The following is a 16,598-nucleotide window of genomic DNA, read 5'->3' as shown; positions in this document are numbered from 1 at the left end:
ATATCGACGCGACATCGTGAAAGGCTGGTTAGAAGAATGTTTCCTATCTCAAAATGAGAGCTCATCATCAAGCTCATCATCAAAGTCCTCTCTCTCGTCTCCCTCCTCTTCATCTTCCTCCCCCTCACCCTCTTCTCCTTCATCTTCCTCCCCCTCCTCCCCGTCCTCTTCTCCTTCATCATCTTCTCCCTCAATTTCAATACCTTCAAAGTCATCCGACTCCTCTCTGCCGAGACCATCATCCATCCGTTGTTCATCGTCATCTCCGTGATCCTCACTATCACTTCTGCTTCCATCGACATCCATATCTTCCGTCGCCAGTGTAGCTGACTCGAGATCAAAACAGTTTCTGATGATCTTCCGCAAAGCTACTGGGTGTCCCACACCTAGAGAAGTATAACGCAGGAACATATCCTGGTCGACAAAACTAGCTCAAACAGATAAGTGACATTAAGCCGGGAAAAGACACATTACACTCACATCCCAACATAATATGCCTCCCAGTCAGTCAATTCCTCCTTGGGACGCGCCAATGATTTTCCGTAGCGAAGTGAACTTACACCACGCCCTGACGCGAAGGCAGGAATCAGATGAGCTCCGCGGATCACTTGGTCTGGATTGAGAAATCCGAATGCGTCGTGGTCCGATTCCTCTACAAACACCAATTTCGGAAGGCGAGCGTGCTGTATGCCCGACTCATAGTCTGAAGATATTAATGGCGCAAGCCACCTAACATACAGAACCTCGAGGTGATGTTTCTTGGTTCGACAAACCCCTTCGATCCACGTGTCGATGCGATAGATGCCCAGCACACGAGCATACCAGTATGAGTGGCTCGGTGAGGCTTCTCCCGAAAGTACCATGACATCTGGATGGGTCCTGGGGCTGATAGTGTCGTATTCGCGCATCATATCGTAGGTGGTATAGTGTATCTGCATTGTCTGGATCGAGTAGATTGTATTGTTAGGAATGATGAGGGAGTTTTGTTCATTATCTGTGAACGTGCGGTCGCAATGAGTAACATCTAACTTCTTTAGCCTATACAAAAGGTGATCCTTAAGTTTGGGGATAAAGTGCTGAAAACCGTCATAAGCGAACTGATGACCAGCTGAAAAAGAATGCTAGTTTTACCTTGGTAGCTGGGTTGCCGTCGTGCTCCCGGAGGAATGTGAACAAAGACACTGGATCGTTGTGATTGTCCGCGATGAAATGATGGTCTTGGAACAGTGATGAAGCATGAGAGTCAGCCGGTGATTGTTGGTTTGAGGAGATATTTGCTGCTTCCGCAACTCGCCGTAGTACCCGGCGTCTGTGTTCGTGCTTCGCTAGCTGTGCCGGAGTGTCGACTTTGCTAGTGAGTGGATAGAATGCTTTAATAGCTCTATGGGCCAGCTCTCCCTGGTCAATAGATTAACAGAAATATCCTCGAGGAATAGGAAATAATGCTTACGATCTGGGTGGTGAATGAATCTGTAGTTCCAAAGAGCTTGATAGTTCGCAGGTAATCTCCCATTGCGTGGAACTTGTAGGTACTCAAATTAAATACTTTCACCCTTGGTCCGCTAGATTCCGAAGGGATACTATTAGGGCCAGCACGCTGGGCGACCCTTCGTTGGCGAGCCGCCTTCTCTTTTGGCAGTTCCACAGTATCGAAAACAGCGCAGGTAAAGTCGCAGAACCTTCGCAACTGCTTCGAGAGCTTCTTGAACGTGTCCCCGAAAAAAAAAAAGAGTCGATTCAGAATGAATTCTTAATTTGGCAAGTGCGTGCCACTGAGCGAATCTGAACAACAGAGACTGCACCACCATGTCGTGGCTAGCGGGAAACAGCCCTTCAAACACGGGTATTGCACACTGAAAGAAGGTTGTTAGTGAACTAGGTATAGAATAGTCAAGTAAAGCGTTAGGCACCTGCAAGATGTCTTCAAAATCTCGTGCCGCCAGTCTCTTCATTTCGGACGTGTTGTTAGAAAACATTCTAATCACTCCATTACCAAAAGTAGGGATCTGCCGAAATCTATGATGGGACAGAGTTTGCTGCTCGTTAAGAGATACTCAGAGACAATCTGTGAACTCTTACCTTGAATCCAAGTTTGCGACCAGCTGATTTCCATTCGGAAGCACATACAGGATCCTAATGAGGTGAGTGAATAATGCCTTCCATGTACCCAACTCGCACTCGTGCATCAAGTCCACGACAAGCATCTGAAATGTGTCGAGGCCCAGCGCTCCAAGCCTCTCGACAAATTTATTCTGTGAGTAACTCGTGTGAGCCGGCACGAGGGACAGGTAATTCGCACTCACTAAGATAGGTGCCCAAGAGCCCCCGCCAAGCGTCTCTTCGACCTTCTTACCGTCCACAGTGTTTCCCCCCTGATAAATAAATTCGCGTGCCCTGATAACATTAGTCGCGACGTAGACTCGAAGACTGGATATCCGGCTCCTCATATCGCTAAGGAGACCAAGAGAAGTAAACATGCTCTTCGGTGTGAGACAACGAGGGCACGGGCATGAGCCCATGTCCTTAATAGTGGCAATTAAAACTCTGACTTGTCAAAAGTAATTTGAGCATCATTTATGGACAAAACCTACTTTTCGGGGTAATCGGCCGAGTATGTGAATATTCGAGGAAATATCCTGCGCAACACTCCGTCGGCACACCTCAACACAATACCATGGCGGTATGCATGAAGAAAGTCTTTGTCTAGTAAGATCTCCCAGCATCCATGAAATAATTCGCGCCGGCAGTGGGTGTGAAGAGCAGCCATGCCGCTCTTGGATATGCGCGGCAAGCTCCTAAAAATATCTTTAACTTTATCAGGTAGCTGATAGGCAATACCGTCAATATTGATGCTTAAAGGTAAAAGTAGGAAAACTCACCGAAGGCAGAAATCCCACCAGGTGACATGCGCCGGACTTTGGCGCAGAGCGAGCATACTTCGTGAGGTTTCCGAAGTACATATAAAGGGGCCAGGCCTTTGCCGTTCCGAAATTTGCCAAGTGCGTAGCGTCAGAAAAAAACATGAGACCAGCAATCACCCGTTCCAGTGCACATCCGGGCTCTCTTGGGAGCTTTTGCAATTCATCTTGCGCATCCAGCCAGGAGTCGGATGTATACAACTCGTCGAAGATTCGCTCTTCGTGACCATCTAACGGATCCTTCCACAGACGCTTAAAAGGTGAAAGGTGAAACGCACTCGCTTGAATATCAACAAAAGCGGACCGAATTACATCGACGAGGGGGCGGAAATGAAACCCTGGAATGGAAAAAAGTCTTCCATCGTCCTCCTTCGATTTAGTAGGAATTTTGATGGCAACAGTGGCATGAGTCCAGTCATCTGGAAACTCGACCTTGTTCCTGCTGTGATCTTTGTCCAATTTCTGTAATGTTCCCCTTACTGAAAAGTTCTCCAGGTGCATTGGGTCAAAGTCCTTCGCCAGCAGCACTTCTTTGACGAGACGGGCGACTTCGAGCTCGGATTTCTTATTACTCCCGGAGTTCATCCAAGACATGAGTCGGTAGATCGTCATGTTGTGAAAAGGGTATGGAGGTGGGAGGATGCCTGAGTTGGCCTCTTGTGTGGCCGTTGGACACGTGGTTGAGAGCAGTGAGGATGAGATGAATTTATCTGGCTCGAACGATGGGCGACGGGGGTACAGTCAGCAAATACCAAGAGAATTAAAGGGGGTCTGGAGTGCGTCACGTAATGTTAATAGGACTCTCTGGATTCTAGATTGAGGCAGGGCTGGATTTCGAATAGGCAAAGCATCGACGTTATGCGAGCTATCAATGTCCCCATCAGGAAGAGGAATATCTTCAAAATCTCTTGGGATTCGTCTCTGAGGGCACGGAGGTTCTTCTAATGAGGGAAACGCAGAACGTGAGTTATTGGTTCAGCATCTCAGTAGGTGACTCAAACTGGACACACCCAAAACAGAGTCAGCCTCTAATGCGTTCAATTCGAGCCTATCATCATCAGTACTGGAGTGTTGCCCTGCACCGGTACCGTGACTGATAGGTACTTTGCTAGCCAGAGTTTGGTGCCTGCTAGCGTCTGGCCATAACGACGGGCACGGAGCAATGGGTTTTGAGCAGGTGACCAGTGGCATACGATAAGCAGGCAATATTTTCTAGGAAGATGCAGTAATTGTTAAACTGTCAGAATTTCATGGATGACTCTCCAAGTCTGAGGAATACTTACCGACTCAGAACTTGAACGTGAATGTGAACTGGTTGCCAGTGAGCCCAGTGGTGTCATCGCTAATCGTTTTAGACTCCCGGGAGCTTTGGCTGCCTCCTTTGCCCTCTCTTGTCTCTTCTGGCTAGCTAGGACGCTAGAACGGAGGTGGAATTTGCATGTTGCACGATGCCTACTTAGACCTCGACTGTTGCTGCCGTTTGCGCTCTGCCAGAGGCAGCCTGGAGCATTGCAAAATAGCATCAAATTAATGAAGAGAAAAAAGAACACAACGCAAAGAAGCTTTTCGCGCATTCGACTTGCCAGCCAGAGTCGTAACAGCGGCAGGCTGGAATTCCAGTCTGACTCAGACTCGAACTAAGAGTCACTTGTAGTAGTAAAAGTAGTGACTAGTCACTAGGGTAGTCTGATGTGATACATACGCAAAATCCACTCTCATGGCTCGAGTCAGGCCCCCGGACCACCTTACTAACTGAAGGGACCCTGGGCAGGCTCAGTCAGCAGACTTCAGGGTTTTTGCATGCGACTCGCTCCTCGGAAAGTGACTCGGACATTGTCACAGGATCGAAAACTCAAGGTCATCCGACGTTGGAAAGTAAGTTAGACCAAGAGTTAGCCCGGGTCACGTTTCGAGTCTTCACTGGCAGCAGAGAATAGTAATGGTCACCCCGTGGCATTCCGAGAACAACTTCAACAGGTTCTGTATTGATTCACTACACCTTGCCGAGTGCGCGCATGACTTTCGATATTGGCCTGTAGTAGCAGTAGTACTGGTAGATGACTCAGAATTAAATAACCAGTGCATACAAACTTATCACGCACCCAAAAATCAACCCCACCATCAAAATAACGCTCCAAATCAAATCTCTTAATATCCAATTCTCGGCACTTTCCCCGTCTCCAGTCCAGCCCTCCGAGCCACTGCCGATTCTTGATTTTAATGTCATCAATATTTGTTCACGAGCCTCCAGGGCATCAGAGATGCTTGAGTACAGTCGAATTCCTTGTCGAATGGTCTTCTCAGCGCATGGTCATGCCAGTGATAATCGCGTCTTTGACTTGGTGGCACCGATAATAATCACCTGGATAGTTCATCAGCACAAGTCATGACATCTCTAAGCTTGTGTCGTAAACGCACTTGAAAAACCGCAAGCTGCATCAACAATGTCTCACTTATCATACCACAGGTTGCCAGCATATAGCACCTTCATGTGAGTCTGATCTCGGAGGAGTGGTGAGGAGAGGTAAAGGGGTCCGGGATGCACCTGGCAGGGGATGTAACGAAACCGAGTTCGACGACTGCCATTGTATGCGTGATTTCAGGTGTCGATACGAGGTTTATAAAGCGTGACTAAAGCCCTATATCAATACTAGGCCCCATGAACATTACGGAGGGCAGGAACGTACCTCATTGGCCAACGCATTCCTTATCTGAGTCTGACAGACTACCTTGCGCAAGATGCAAAAATGGAATTGGGCGAGCATGCCGAGGAGGCCCATGCCAACGCGAATAGTGTTGACTATGTGAAGGGCGTAGTATCTGAAATGCCGCAAGCATGAACAGAACTAGCAGCTGTGGACCAAGTGACGGAGTGACACATACTACTTCTTGCCGTTCAAGTAGTACTAGTAGTAGTACAACCATATCCGACTTCCCTGAGGTACTTGGAGTTTTTAGAAGAAAGCAGATATGCAGAATCACATAACTTCACGCCTGTCTGAACGAATTTGAGACTTGTAGTACACTCAGCTTGTATGTATGTTGGCAATTAGGAAGACCGTGACAGCTTCAAGTTTGGGTGCAATGGTGTGCGTACTAACTCTGCAGTCGATCATCGCGGCCGGTGGTTGTTCACCGAGTGAGTCATCATTACTAAGAGAGCACTGGTCACGTACGGACACGAGGCTCCCACATGTGGAAATCGGATCCGTTTCATTGCTTTGAACTACTACATTTTTGATGTAACTAAATATTTGGCGGTACACCCCTTTGTGTGAAGATATGTATGGTTAAAGCCCTCAACTCGGCCGGTGTCAATTTTTGAAAAATTTTCCGTAGCCTTTTGTGAAGCTCGACCCTATCAGGACTGCTACTAATGAAACCAATTTTAACAAAAGTTCCACTTTTGTGTTGGGACAACACCCAAGCAATCGCCAGACCGACAAATGTGAGGAGTGGCTCGAGGTTCAAACTAGGGCTGATGTACTGCTCGTAACGGAGTCCAGAATATAGCAAGTGTCTCACAGAGGTACGCATACCAACATGTCCAAAGGGAATGTTACGCATTACCCCTTCGACCTGAAGCAAGCACCACAAGATTTAGAACGAACTTCAAGCCCGGGCTGGGGAGCAGTGGCTTACCTCAATAGGCCCGTTAAGAAACTTCTCCCCCGTAAGAAGGTCTGCAATAAAGGCTATAAAGTCTTGTTCAGACATCTCGCCAAGGGCATCCCAGATGCCATATAGGGATTTGCAGCACATTGCCAAACAATCTCTAATTTCATCCTTGATGAATTTTTGGGTTTGGATTATCTTGCATACCTCGAGGACTCCGGGCTCGCCGCTGGCCCACTCGATAAGATCGACTTTTTTCAATTGTTAGCCATTGATATCGAGTAATTCGAGACACTTGCGATTATTTTGTCCGAACGTTGCGTCTAAGCTGCGACGTGCATGACCTTTCAAGGTGTCTGCATCCATGAGGAAGCCGTTGTAGAGAATCATGCCTCTCATGGCGTGATATGGTAGTTTTCACCAAGGAGTATACAGCACGAACTCATAGCATTACTCTGTGCGCTACCCGCAGCTATCTCTATATGAGGCGCAGCTTTCCCACGCAACGCGCGCCATGCGCGCACCATTCCCGCGCTTCACGATGTATACGCGCGCCCGCGTTCCCGCGCTTGCGCGCCCTATAGCGCCAGCCATCCAGATGCATCCATCCACTGTCCACCAAGCTCCCTAGTATGTATATTTCCATTTCCTTTATTAGCATAGTTCCACCTTTATTTTTATCATAGTTTCTCACTCATATATATTTTTACATACCTACTCGGTAGCGCTTCGGCTCCGCATGAGCGCGCTTAGGCGCGCTATATAAGCGCTAGCAGTACATACTACACGGGACCTACTTTTCCTACTTTTCACTTACTAGTTACTACCCACTTACTACTTAGCAGAATATAGTAGAAAGCTATTCCTTTACATTTTGCACTCTTATATCTCTTATCTTGCTTTATATCACTACTTAAGCTTAGTTTCTCATTTCCGCATACGCGCGCGCACTTTCCCGCGCTTCGCGCTAATACGCGCGCGCGTTCCCGCGCCTTTGTACCTTGCGCGCTCCTGCGCTTTCTCGCGCTTCGCTTAAGCGCACACTTCTAGATCCTTGCTGCACTCACTTCCCCTATAGGGTCGAACGCACTTGCTTCTCAAGTAACACAGACTAGGCAGCGCGCGACCTTACAACTTTTACAGATACAGTCAGGAGCTTCTTTTGTTCCTCATTGTATTGTTGTTTCTACACCGTCATGATCGTTGAGTATAAAACACGTGAAATGCTCGCGGGATCGTAGTAATAGCATCGGTAGGGAATAGAGGCCCCGCCGCAACGGCAGGGGCGGAGGCGTTACTGTTACACTATGACTCGGACAAACCATTTCCAAGTTGGAGTCCAAAAGTATTGGATCACGACTAGCTTGGACGGCGCCGGGTCTACGATATGGATGAAACCGATGTAATGGCAAGCTGACGTTGAGTCGAGGTACTGTTAGGAGTCTTGTGTCGATTTCGACACCACTGACTCTATCAGCTGCAGGTGGTTCTAAGTCAGCGGCATAATTTAGCATGAATGGACGATGCCTACCTGGCGTGCCTGAGGGCGCCTGGTGGGTGACCGAGTCGGAGTGGGATTTTGAAGGCCCAGGCTCTCGAGAGGAACTTGAAGTATGTGAATCGGCACCAAAACTGGTGGGATCAGCGAGTGCTAGGTGCTGTGTGCCAGGGGAAGTATGACTGCCACTGGCAGATATATTGTATGGCGACCAGCCTGAGGTACTCTGCGATCTGCCAAGTAGGGCCTCCCAGCGATCATCATCATGACTCTGAGCGTCCCACTGTCGCTGCAACTGCTGACTCTGAGATCGGTCCACGCTGAAACTATTAGCTACACGTGGTTCTGAGTCAGCGACAGAAAGTTAGTATGAATAGGTAACGCCCACCAACGGTCTGTGTACATGACATACCTGAGGGCGCCTGGTGAGTGACCAAGTCCGAGTAGGGTTGGAAAGGTCCAGGCTCTTGAGGAGAGTAACAATTGGCATAAAATTTGTTTGGATCTAGGTGCTGTGTGCCAAGGAAAGTACTACGACTGCCAGGTACGTTGTAAGGCAACCAGATACGCGACGAATTGGATAAGGCCACCCAATCCTCATAATTCTGAGCCTCCTGCTGCCGGTACAACTGTGACTGACCCTGACGTCGGTCCATGCTGAAACTGTCAGCTACAGGTAGTTCCGAGTCAGTGACATGAAGTTAGCGTGAATGGACAATGCCTACAAATGGTTTGTAAACCTGGCACGCCCGCCAAGGATGCCTGGTGGGCGACCGAGTCTGAGTGGAAGGAAGGTTCAGACTCTCGATGAGAATTCGAAGTGTATAAATCGGCGTTGGAAAAACTGGTGGGATTAGCGAGTGCTAGGTCACCCTGTGCGCCAGGGAAAATGTGACTGTGCTGCGATCTGTCATCATGACTCGGATACGGTAGGGCCTTCCAATCACTACTACGGTCATCATGACTCTGACCGTACGCTAGGTCCAACGACAACTTGAAGTCATCCGAGTCATCATAGTCATTATTAGATGACTCGGAGGCTGCGCCGCTGGCCAGGGCTCTGGCAACGGTAGCGATCGCTGCATGACTCGAATCTGGGTACAAGAAGTTAGTAGGCAAACTTGTCAAAGATTCAATGAGATGATTGCCACTATAACTTGACGGGAAACAGCCTTCTTTAGTAGAAGTCATGCCAGTGGCAATACTAGGGGGTGCCTACAGACCACGGCATTGAAATTGGGGTGAGGCTAGTCACGGTACACTGGTAGACCATGGCATTGAAATGGGGGTACTGGTACTACCGTAACGTTAGGTCTGATTTGAACCGGATCGATCATCCAATTTGAATCACACGACCGTATTTCTCAGGCTAATACCAATTCACCCAACTGACTCCAGAGTCTAGATACCCGGGCCAGTCAAGTGATTCAACTGCCCCGACATTAAGGCGACAAACATGCATGCTTCATGCTTGGTTCATGCTTGGTTGCAAATGGATAAGCCCATAAGACCAATCGAAGTTAGTTTAGGTGGCCGTAGCCTTTTCATAGGATCTATAAGGTTCTGAGTTTGCCGCTGTTCGGACTCCTCTTGGGATAGAAGGAAGTCCGTGAGAATCACAAACAATCCTAATTACGTGTCAAAGCAACACTTTGAGGTCCAGCTTCATATCCCCCATCTGCTACCGCTACCCTCCAGGATATACGTGTACATAAATGTACAGCCAACTCACCACTCCTCCAAGTTCTATCGCAACTAGCAAAAGCCCTGATAACAGTCCTAACTCTTCCAGATAGCTCAAGAGCAGGCACCTGAGTCCCAAACCATATGAGCGCCAACAGGCACCCATTGGCGACGACAGTGGTTCATCAGACGATGAACTCCGTGCGCCTCCGCACATCCCCCATGTAATAAAGAATTTATCTTACTCTGTGAAATGTGCAAAATCACAGCTCAAGAAGTCTTGCCCGAACTCGGATCCGGGAGTTGACCACCAAGAGGTACTATGTTAACATTATGGGTGTACCGTTTCATATTGACAAGCACCCTACCAGCCTGAGAGCCAAGAGACCTTGGAGAACGGCCTGAGATTTATTTCTATTCAGATTGTCACGCAAGCCATCATCGCGCAGCAAGCTAAGCGGGAATGGCAGCGCGTCCTTGCCCTGGCAACTGCTTGGGAAGTGGAGGCAGATGTTCAACACGCTACGTTGTCTCAACTGGTCCTCCAGCAGGATGCTATCAGATATGCTCGTACCAGCGCGGAGATCAAATTCCTCCAAGATCTTTTGAGCCGAAGGAATGAGATGGGGCGCGAAGTTGACATAGACGCAAAGAAGAAACATTATCAGCGTGAAATAACGGCATTCCTCGCTGCTGATTCACAGCTTGATCAGGCCGAGGGTCTTGCGCGTGACTTGTGTCAGCCCGAGAATCATGTGCCTGGTAATAATAACACGATGGAGGGCAAGGCCTTCGAGTGCGAGTTGAAGGACAGGTTGGCCTTGAACTCCGAGCCTGAGTTTGACAACTGAGGTGAGACCATTATCATCCTCATGTGATTGTAGTCCTAATGAATGAGGCAGAATACGTCATATGTGGACACTTATTTGGGTAGCGTCACGGACCTGGCAAGACGTATCTCATGCACTCAACTGTTCCTTGTATCTGCCAGAAGTAGTATAGCCAATAGTTGTTTGAACATGCGTGTATGTTATGGAAATGATGTTCGTGAGCGAGTCAGACTACTACTAGTGGGACTCGGTCAATTCGGTATCCATAACAACTTTCCTCCCACATACCGTCCGCGATGATGATAGACTCAAATAACATTGTGAAATCTATAGTGCATTGCATCTAATTTGCGAAGTGCCGTACATACTACGCGAATGATTTTTGTGTAATGATAGACTGTTTGCTACCAATCTATCGTCATTTCTTGAGCTCCCAAAGTTGAAGTCAGGGACCGACGAAGTTCCCAGTGTCGCTACGATTTCTTCGTCATTGTCGCCAAACTCAACTCACGCTTTCTTCTTCCCTTTGGCCTTGCTCCTCCCCTTCAAACGTTCCGCCTGCATATAAGCTCAGGAAACACACATCTGGAAAGTATACGCAGCGCCTGCTGTCATACCAATATTCTCCTCATAGAATATGATATCGAAGTGAGCTGCAGTGGGCAAATAAAATATACCATGATCTTTCATTTTCCCGATATACTCAGGAAAATTGAGTGCAGGGTAGCGAGAATGGATACTCGCAAGGACGTCCTCGATAGATTGGGGCGGTTCGTCATCATCTGATTCTTCATCACTTTCCATGTAAAGGGTGTATGTCCTCTTCAATGGCCGAGAAGGCATGGCGGCACCATTTCCTTGTTGTCTGGTAAGTGCTCCGTCGGAGATCGTCATGTCATCAGCAGCAGGCGCGAGATGGATATGATTGTGGATAACAGGTGAGACGAGCTCGGTGGGCACCCTCTGGAGTGACGAGGTTATGGTAGATCGTTCCTTGCGTGTCTTTCGAATTTCGTCGAAATAGAGAGACTTGGGCGGAGTGATGCACGGGTTGTCAGGATCGTGAGTATCATGCTGGTAGAGTTACAAACACCATGACCGTCTTGATCAGTGAACTTGCAAATAACAAATGATGCACGTACTAAATACTTAGCCCACTCTTGCAAGTCTTGTGTGCAAAGCGGATAATGCGGAGTAGTTGGCTGTGTTGCATCAACCCAACAAAAGGTGTTATCTCCATGCTCGGAGCAGAGCAGCTTATTCTTTACATTCTTCAACTCTTTCGTGTACGGTAAAAGTGATGGCAGGCTCTCCTCACCAGCAGATGACTCGAATGTGGCTGACTTTCGTTTCGTTCGGTTTTCCTTTAGCGCCAGTACCTGGAAGTAAGTTAATATGTGCCATACTGGTAGACCACTAGTGATAATCAAACTCGTACCATATTGAGGATATCGATCACAACTTTCTTCTTCCCCCTCCCAGAGCTCTGCTCTGCTCTAGCAGCTTTAAAAGCACTATCAATGTCATCTGGAGTCAAAAGGCGGTGGGGCGGGTCCGAGCGGCGGGCGGTAGACAACCGCCATCCCAAGTGCTGATACATCTTCGGAACGTCCATTGTAGCACTTACAGTGTCGAAGATGTCGACCCGAAAGTCTGATTCAGAGAATAGCCTGTCCACGTATGTGGTACATCGGCTGCTATCTGTGGTGTGTAACGGAACTCTAAACTCAACTAACACGACTCCATCGTGAGCATCCGATGATATGACTCGCACCCATATATTTAACTTACTTTTTTCGAGTCCTGCCAGTGAGTCAGTCTTGTCACGGTTGTAGCATTGGGCGGTGAGTTCTATCGGCTGGTCGTCCGTCATGATCGCCGGGTTTTCGTAAAAATTCTGAACTGCGCGCATGCGGTTCATTGCTTCATTATCGATATCAGGCAGTTCTTTACGGGTACCAAGTAGATAAGCAGCAGTTTGAGCACGAGTCGCTGACGACCCGGAGGAAAATCCGAATCACCGGTATTGTTGACTCGAATATTCTGAGATAGAATCTTCCGATAATCGACAAGACGGCTACTAGTAGGAGAGTTAGTAGGATTTGATATGAGAGCGCTAGACATGGTGAGCAAATGGGATGTCAAAACTCACTGCTAAGTTGTTGGAACTCATGCAACTTTTATCGTAGTACCAAAGCTTGGCCCGATATGATATGATCTTGACAGAAGCCGCGGCAATTCAAAGTTTCTCAGCGTGCCAGCAGTTGCGGCGGTACTACTAAGGTAGGAAGTCACTTACCAGCGATACCCGGTCGGAGGTCTCAGGCTTGGCACAATTTGCACCCTGTCATCCAGTCGGATCCTTACTCGGTTCTTTCGAGTTACCATCCAGACGTCCAATTTTAGCTAGCGTAAAGGATGTTGACACGATACTTGACACTTAGAAGTTAGAGTTTGTAGCACCTTCTATTGCCGGTATTTGCCGGCTGATTTTGAAAAATCGCGCACTGTGACAATTTGCCGAAGTCATCCGACAATTCGTACTCATCGACACATACCTACTAATCCCAGAGTCCGCAACTTCACCTCCGAGTCCGTGATCTCAGGCTATCCCCGTCACAGTCTCATTGCTATCATGATCTGTGCGTTCTATGCCAACGGGGTCAAAGGTGGTGGTTCTATCCTTACAGGCATACTACAGCTAGGGTAAGAAGTCGATGCTTGTTAGGGGGGTTGTATGGTACTAACTTTGAAAGACACTCAGGGCCGGACTCACTGCTGCTGCCGCAGGCCCATTTTCACTAGGATCGTGTCCGAGTCTCTGCACGCCGAGATCAATCACGTTGTAGAAACAACAATACAATGAGGAACAAAAGAAGCTCCTGACTGTATCTGTAAAAGTTGTAAGGTCGCGCGCTGCCTAGTCTGTGTTACTTGAGAAGCAAGTGCGTTCGACCCTATAGGGGAAGTGAGTGCAGCAAGGATCTAGAAGTGTGCGCTTAAGCGAAGCGCGAGAAAGCGCAGGAGCGCGCAAGGTACAAAGGCGCGGGAACGCGCGCGCGTATTAGCGCGAAGCGCGGGAAAGTGCGCGCGCGTATGCGGAAATGAGAAACTAAGCTTAAGTAGTGATATAAAGCAAGATAAGAGATATAAGAGTGCAAAATGTAAAGGAATAGCTTTCTACTATATTCTGCTAAGTAGTAAGTGGGTAGTAACTAGTAAGTGAAAAGTAGGAAAAGTAGGTCCCGTGTAGTATGTACTGCTAGCGCTTATATAGCGCGCCTAAGCGCGCTCATGCGGAGCCGAAGCGCTACCGAGTAGGTATGTAAAAATATATATGAGTGAGAAACTATGATAAAAATAAAGGTGGAACTATGCTAATAAAGGAAATGGAAATATACATACTAGGGAGCTTGGTGGACAGTGGATGGATGCATCTGGATGGCTGGCGCTATAGGGCGCGCAAGCGCGGGAACGCGGGCGCGCGTATACATCGTGAAGCGCGGGAATGGTGCGCGCATGGCGCGCGTTGCGTGGGAAAGCTGCGCCTCATATAGAGATAGCTGCGGGTAGCGCACAGAGTAATGCTATGAGTTCGTGCTGTATACTCCTTGGTGAAAACTACCATATCACGCCATGAGAGGCATGATTCTCTACAACGTGCAGTGTGCAGTTCGGGGAGGGTCCATTGATGCTGGGACCGAGATTCATCCTATGCTATGCAGAATGAATCGTCTGTCCAAAAGGTCTACCATACTGGTAAGCATCCTTGGTTTTGATTACAAACGGCGTGTTTCTATCATGATGATGACTATGCAACTTAGCAAGCAGTAACGCGGATCAGGCCTAGACCTAGATCGAAGTTATGTGATATGGAATAGCTTAATACGAACAGGGTCGTAGGAACCGAGTAAGGTTGAACGAGCAACCGAGAAAGGCTGAACGAGCAACCGAAAAAGCTTTCTCGCTTCTGCATGGTGATCCGTTAAATTAAGGTCTCCGAATTTGTTTGGCATCATTGACATTGCATTGACATGTTATAACTTAGACGACTTCGCAGGTTCTCTTCCGGTCTGCACCCATCTCCTTCTGTGCTTTATTTCTCTGGTATGTCTGCATCTGAAAATGAGCCAGGTGGCCCTCCAGACGGCTCTTTATGTGTCCCCACGTCTCCTCATGCAAGGGCAAAGCGAAGAATTGCCAGCTTGATGAGCGAGGTTGAAATTTTGAAGCAGGACAAGGCGACAAAACATAGGTTTGCGCTTTCTCTTTGTAAGTCTGAGGGCGCTATTAATTTCTCGTCGTATGTAGGAAGACAACTTATTATATCTCTCAGGGGCGAGCAATCCGTCGCATGGTTGTCTTGTACGCATCCATAGACGACCTAATCGCCGAAAACGACCGGCATTGTGAAGGCTGCGACTCCAGTAACTTGGAGTAAATAGCCATCTACTTATCAACATGATTTACTTACCAAAATCTACAGACAGGACCGACTTCAGCGTGGTTATATAGAACTCACCAAGGCATTACCATGGGTCCACGAGAAGCTGGCAAACCTTGACCATGACGATTCGGAAGACATGCGCAGAAAGGTTCTGTACTGATTCATTTGTTGTCACACCTCTTACTCATATGCATGTAGCTCAAGCGGGGCGCGGACTCAGCCCGCGGCGATGACACAGGTACTCTTAAAGAGCTTGTGGCTTCTTGGGTTAACGACGAATTCCATCCCACTCCACTCATCAAGACCAGTGACAAGCACTATCGAGGATTCATGAACAACGCCTGCAGTAAACTACTTTGTCCCGCGGAATGGTCCTGGGAGGATTCAGCGTAAGTGACGATTCTGTCTTCCATATTCACATTCCCTTAATATTTGGACCAGGGTCAAAGCTGGAGTTCGTGACTGTACCACTGCTTTCATTGTGTCCGAGAACTTGTGGCCTCTATTTATGTATCAAAACTACGAAGCTAATTCTGGGGATTTGGAGCGCAATCTCATGAAGTCGAAGCTGTTAGTTATGGTGAGCCGTCGGATTTTCTAACTTGATCATATCTCATCGCATTACAGGGGTTCAAGGCCATATTTACCTCCCCCTCCTCCGCCGATGAAGCGGATGGTGACGGTGACGGTGCTGATATCATCGAGAATAACTGTCATGCCCGTAGACAATTAGATCAAGTCAAGGTAAAAACATGTGTCGCCTCTATCATAGGCATGAGGAAGGTGACTCCTCGCACCATCACATATACAGCTTGCCAGGTAAGTATCAGTGCTTGTTTCTAATGGTGAACTTGACATTGACTTTTGCAGATCCGATTCGCTCTTTCTAGCATTACCTCGTGGCGCACAGTGGATGGAGATTTCGACTATGAGATATTCTGGAATAATATTGTGGACTTCTTCGAAAATGCTCCGGGCCCAGCTGCGCGAGCTAGGCTGAACGGCCTTCTTGAGCGGTGGACTAGGTAACCAATTGTCAGTGACTCGCTATGATTGCTCACCCCCGCACAGAAAAGTTTTCGGAAGAAACCATCGGCAGGATTTGACGCCGGACGTCATTTCCAAAATGTCCGTCAATGTTCTTGCTGCCCAGAGACAGCAAATGGAAGACTCTGCGTTTGACTCCGACTAGTAGCCGACTTTTTTACTTGTTGATCATTATATCCTCGTTGCTCGGTTCAGTCCTACATAGTACATTATTCGCTCCGCTGCTAATGTTAATGCTATCATTGCTTTGATCAAATTTTATCTGGATGTGTGATTTGAATGCAATACGACTGGATACACCGCCGACAACTCGCGAGCCCAGGTACTGAGAATACTGACTCAAAGCACTATAATATGAATATATAGTGCCCACGCAAGGCTACGACATCTTGTGACGGTATGCAAAGTGGGATACAACTCCCAGTCATTCGATATCTAACGAGGATAGCATCAAAAGTGCAAGCAGCATATAAATATGTTGTTGGTCGCGCGGTGAGCATATCGTCATCCTCTGGAAGGTATTTGCTTTCGTCACACGTTGACGAATTGTCCCATTAATG

At 47.9% G+C, this 16,598-nt stretch overlaps 4 protein-coding genes across 4 annotated transcripts; 2 read left to right on the top strand and 2 right to left on the bottom strand.

Annotated features, from left to right (window-relative positions):
* Positions 1–48: 48 nt before the first annotated feature.
* On the bottom strand, positions 49–9,222 carry F5891DRAFT_1187899 (uncharacterized protein; the record flags this gene model as incomplete). The annotated part of the gene is made up of 19 exons (XM_041366918.1): positions 49–427; positions 481–1,076; positions 1,132–1,398; positions 1,451–1,679; positions 2,128–2,252; positions 2,304–2,544; positions 2,592–2,824; positions 2,880–3,574; positions 3,671–3,859; positions 3,929–4,130; positions 4,202–4,334; positions 5,464–5,549; positions 5,606–5,718; positions 6,458–6,497; positions 6,561–6,704; positions 7,856–8,010; positions 8,065–8,376; positions 8,444–8,701; positions 8,757–9,222. The coding sequence occupies 19 exons, from the start codon at positions 9,220–9,222 to the stop codon at positions 49–51; spliced, it is 4,863 nt and encodes a 1,620-aa protein (XP_041226778.1).
* A 265-nt stretch (positions 9,223–9,487) lies between these two features.
* F5891DRAFT_1187898 (uncharacterized protein) lies at positions 9,488–10,565 on the top strand (the record flags this gene model as incomplete). The annotated part of the gene is made up of 3 exons (XM_041366917.1): positions 9,488–9,550; positions 9,828–10,031; positions 10,086–10,565. 3 exons carry the CDS (start codon positions 9,488–9,490, stop codon positions 10,563–10,565), a joined length of 747 nt encoding a protein of 248 aa, XP_041226777.1.
* Positions 10,566–11,114: 549 nt separating this feature from the next.
* On the bottom strand, positions 11,115–12,668 carry F5891DRAFT_979738 (uncharacterized protein; the record flags this gene model as incomplete). Its single annotated transcript, XM_041376922.1, has 6 exons — positions 11,115–11,618; positions 11,687–11,923; positions 11,983–12,144; positions 12,172–12,245; positions 12,336–12,491; positions 12,542–12,668. 6 exons carry the CDS (start codon positions 12,666–12,668, stop codon positions 11,115–11,117), a joined length of 1,260 nt encoding a protein of 419 aa, XP_041226776.1.
* A 1,985-nt stretch (positions 12,669–14,653) lies between these two features.
* F5891DRAFT_1187896 (uncharacterized protein) lies at positions 14,654–16,183 on the top strand (the record flags this gene model as incomplete). The annotated part of the gene is made up of 8 exons (XM_041366916.1): positions 14,654–14,799; positions 14,856–14,981; positions 15,031–15,139; positions 15,190–15,380; positions 15,433–15,571; positions 15,619–15,810; positions 15,862–16,016; positions 16,063–16,183. The coding sequence occupies 8 exons, from the start codon at positions 14,654–14,656 to the stop codon at positions 16,181–16,183; spliced, it is 1,179 nt and encodes a 392-aa protein (XP_041226775.1).
* Between the last annotated feature and the right edge of the window lie 415 nt (positions 16,184–16,598).

Source organism: Suillus fuscotomentosus (genome assembly GCF_016647785.1).
Source record: "Suillus fuscotomentosus strain FC203 chromosome Unknown F5891scaffold_23, whole genome shotgun sequence".
Taxonomy (NCBI): domain Eukaryota; kingdom Fungi; phylum Basidiomycota; class Agaricomycetes; order Boletales; family Suillaceae; genus Suillus; species Suillus fuscotomentosus.
This window is presented reverse-complemented; position numbering and strand designations above follow the sequence as displayed.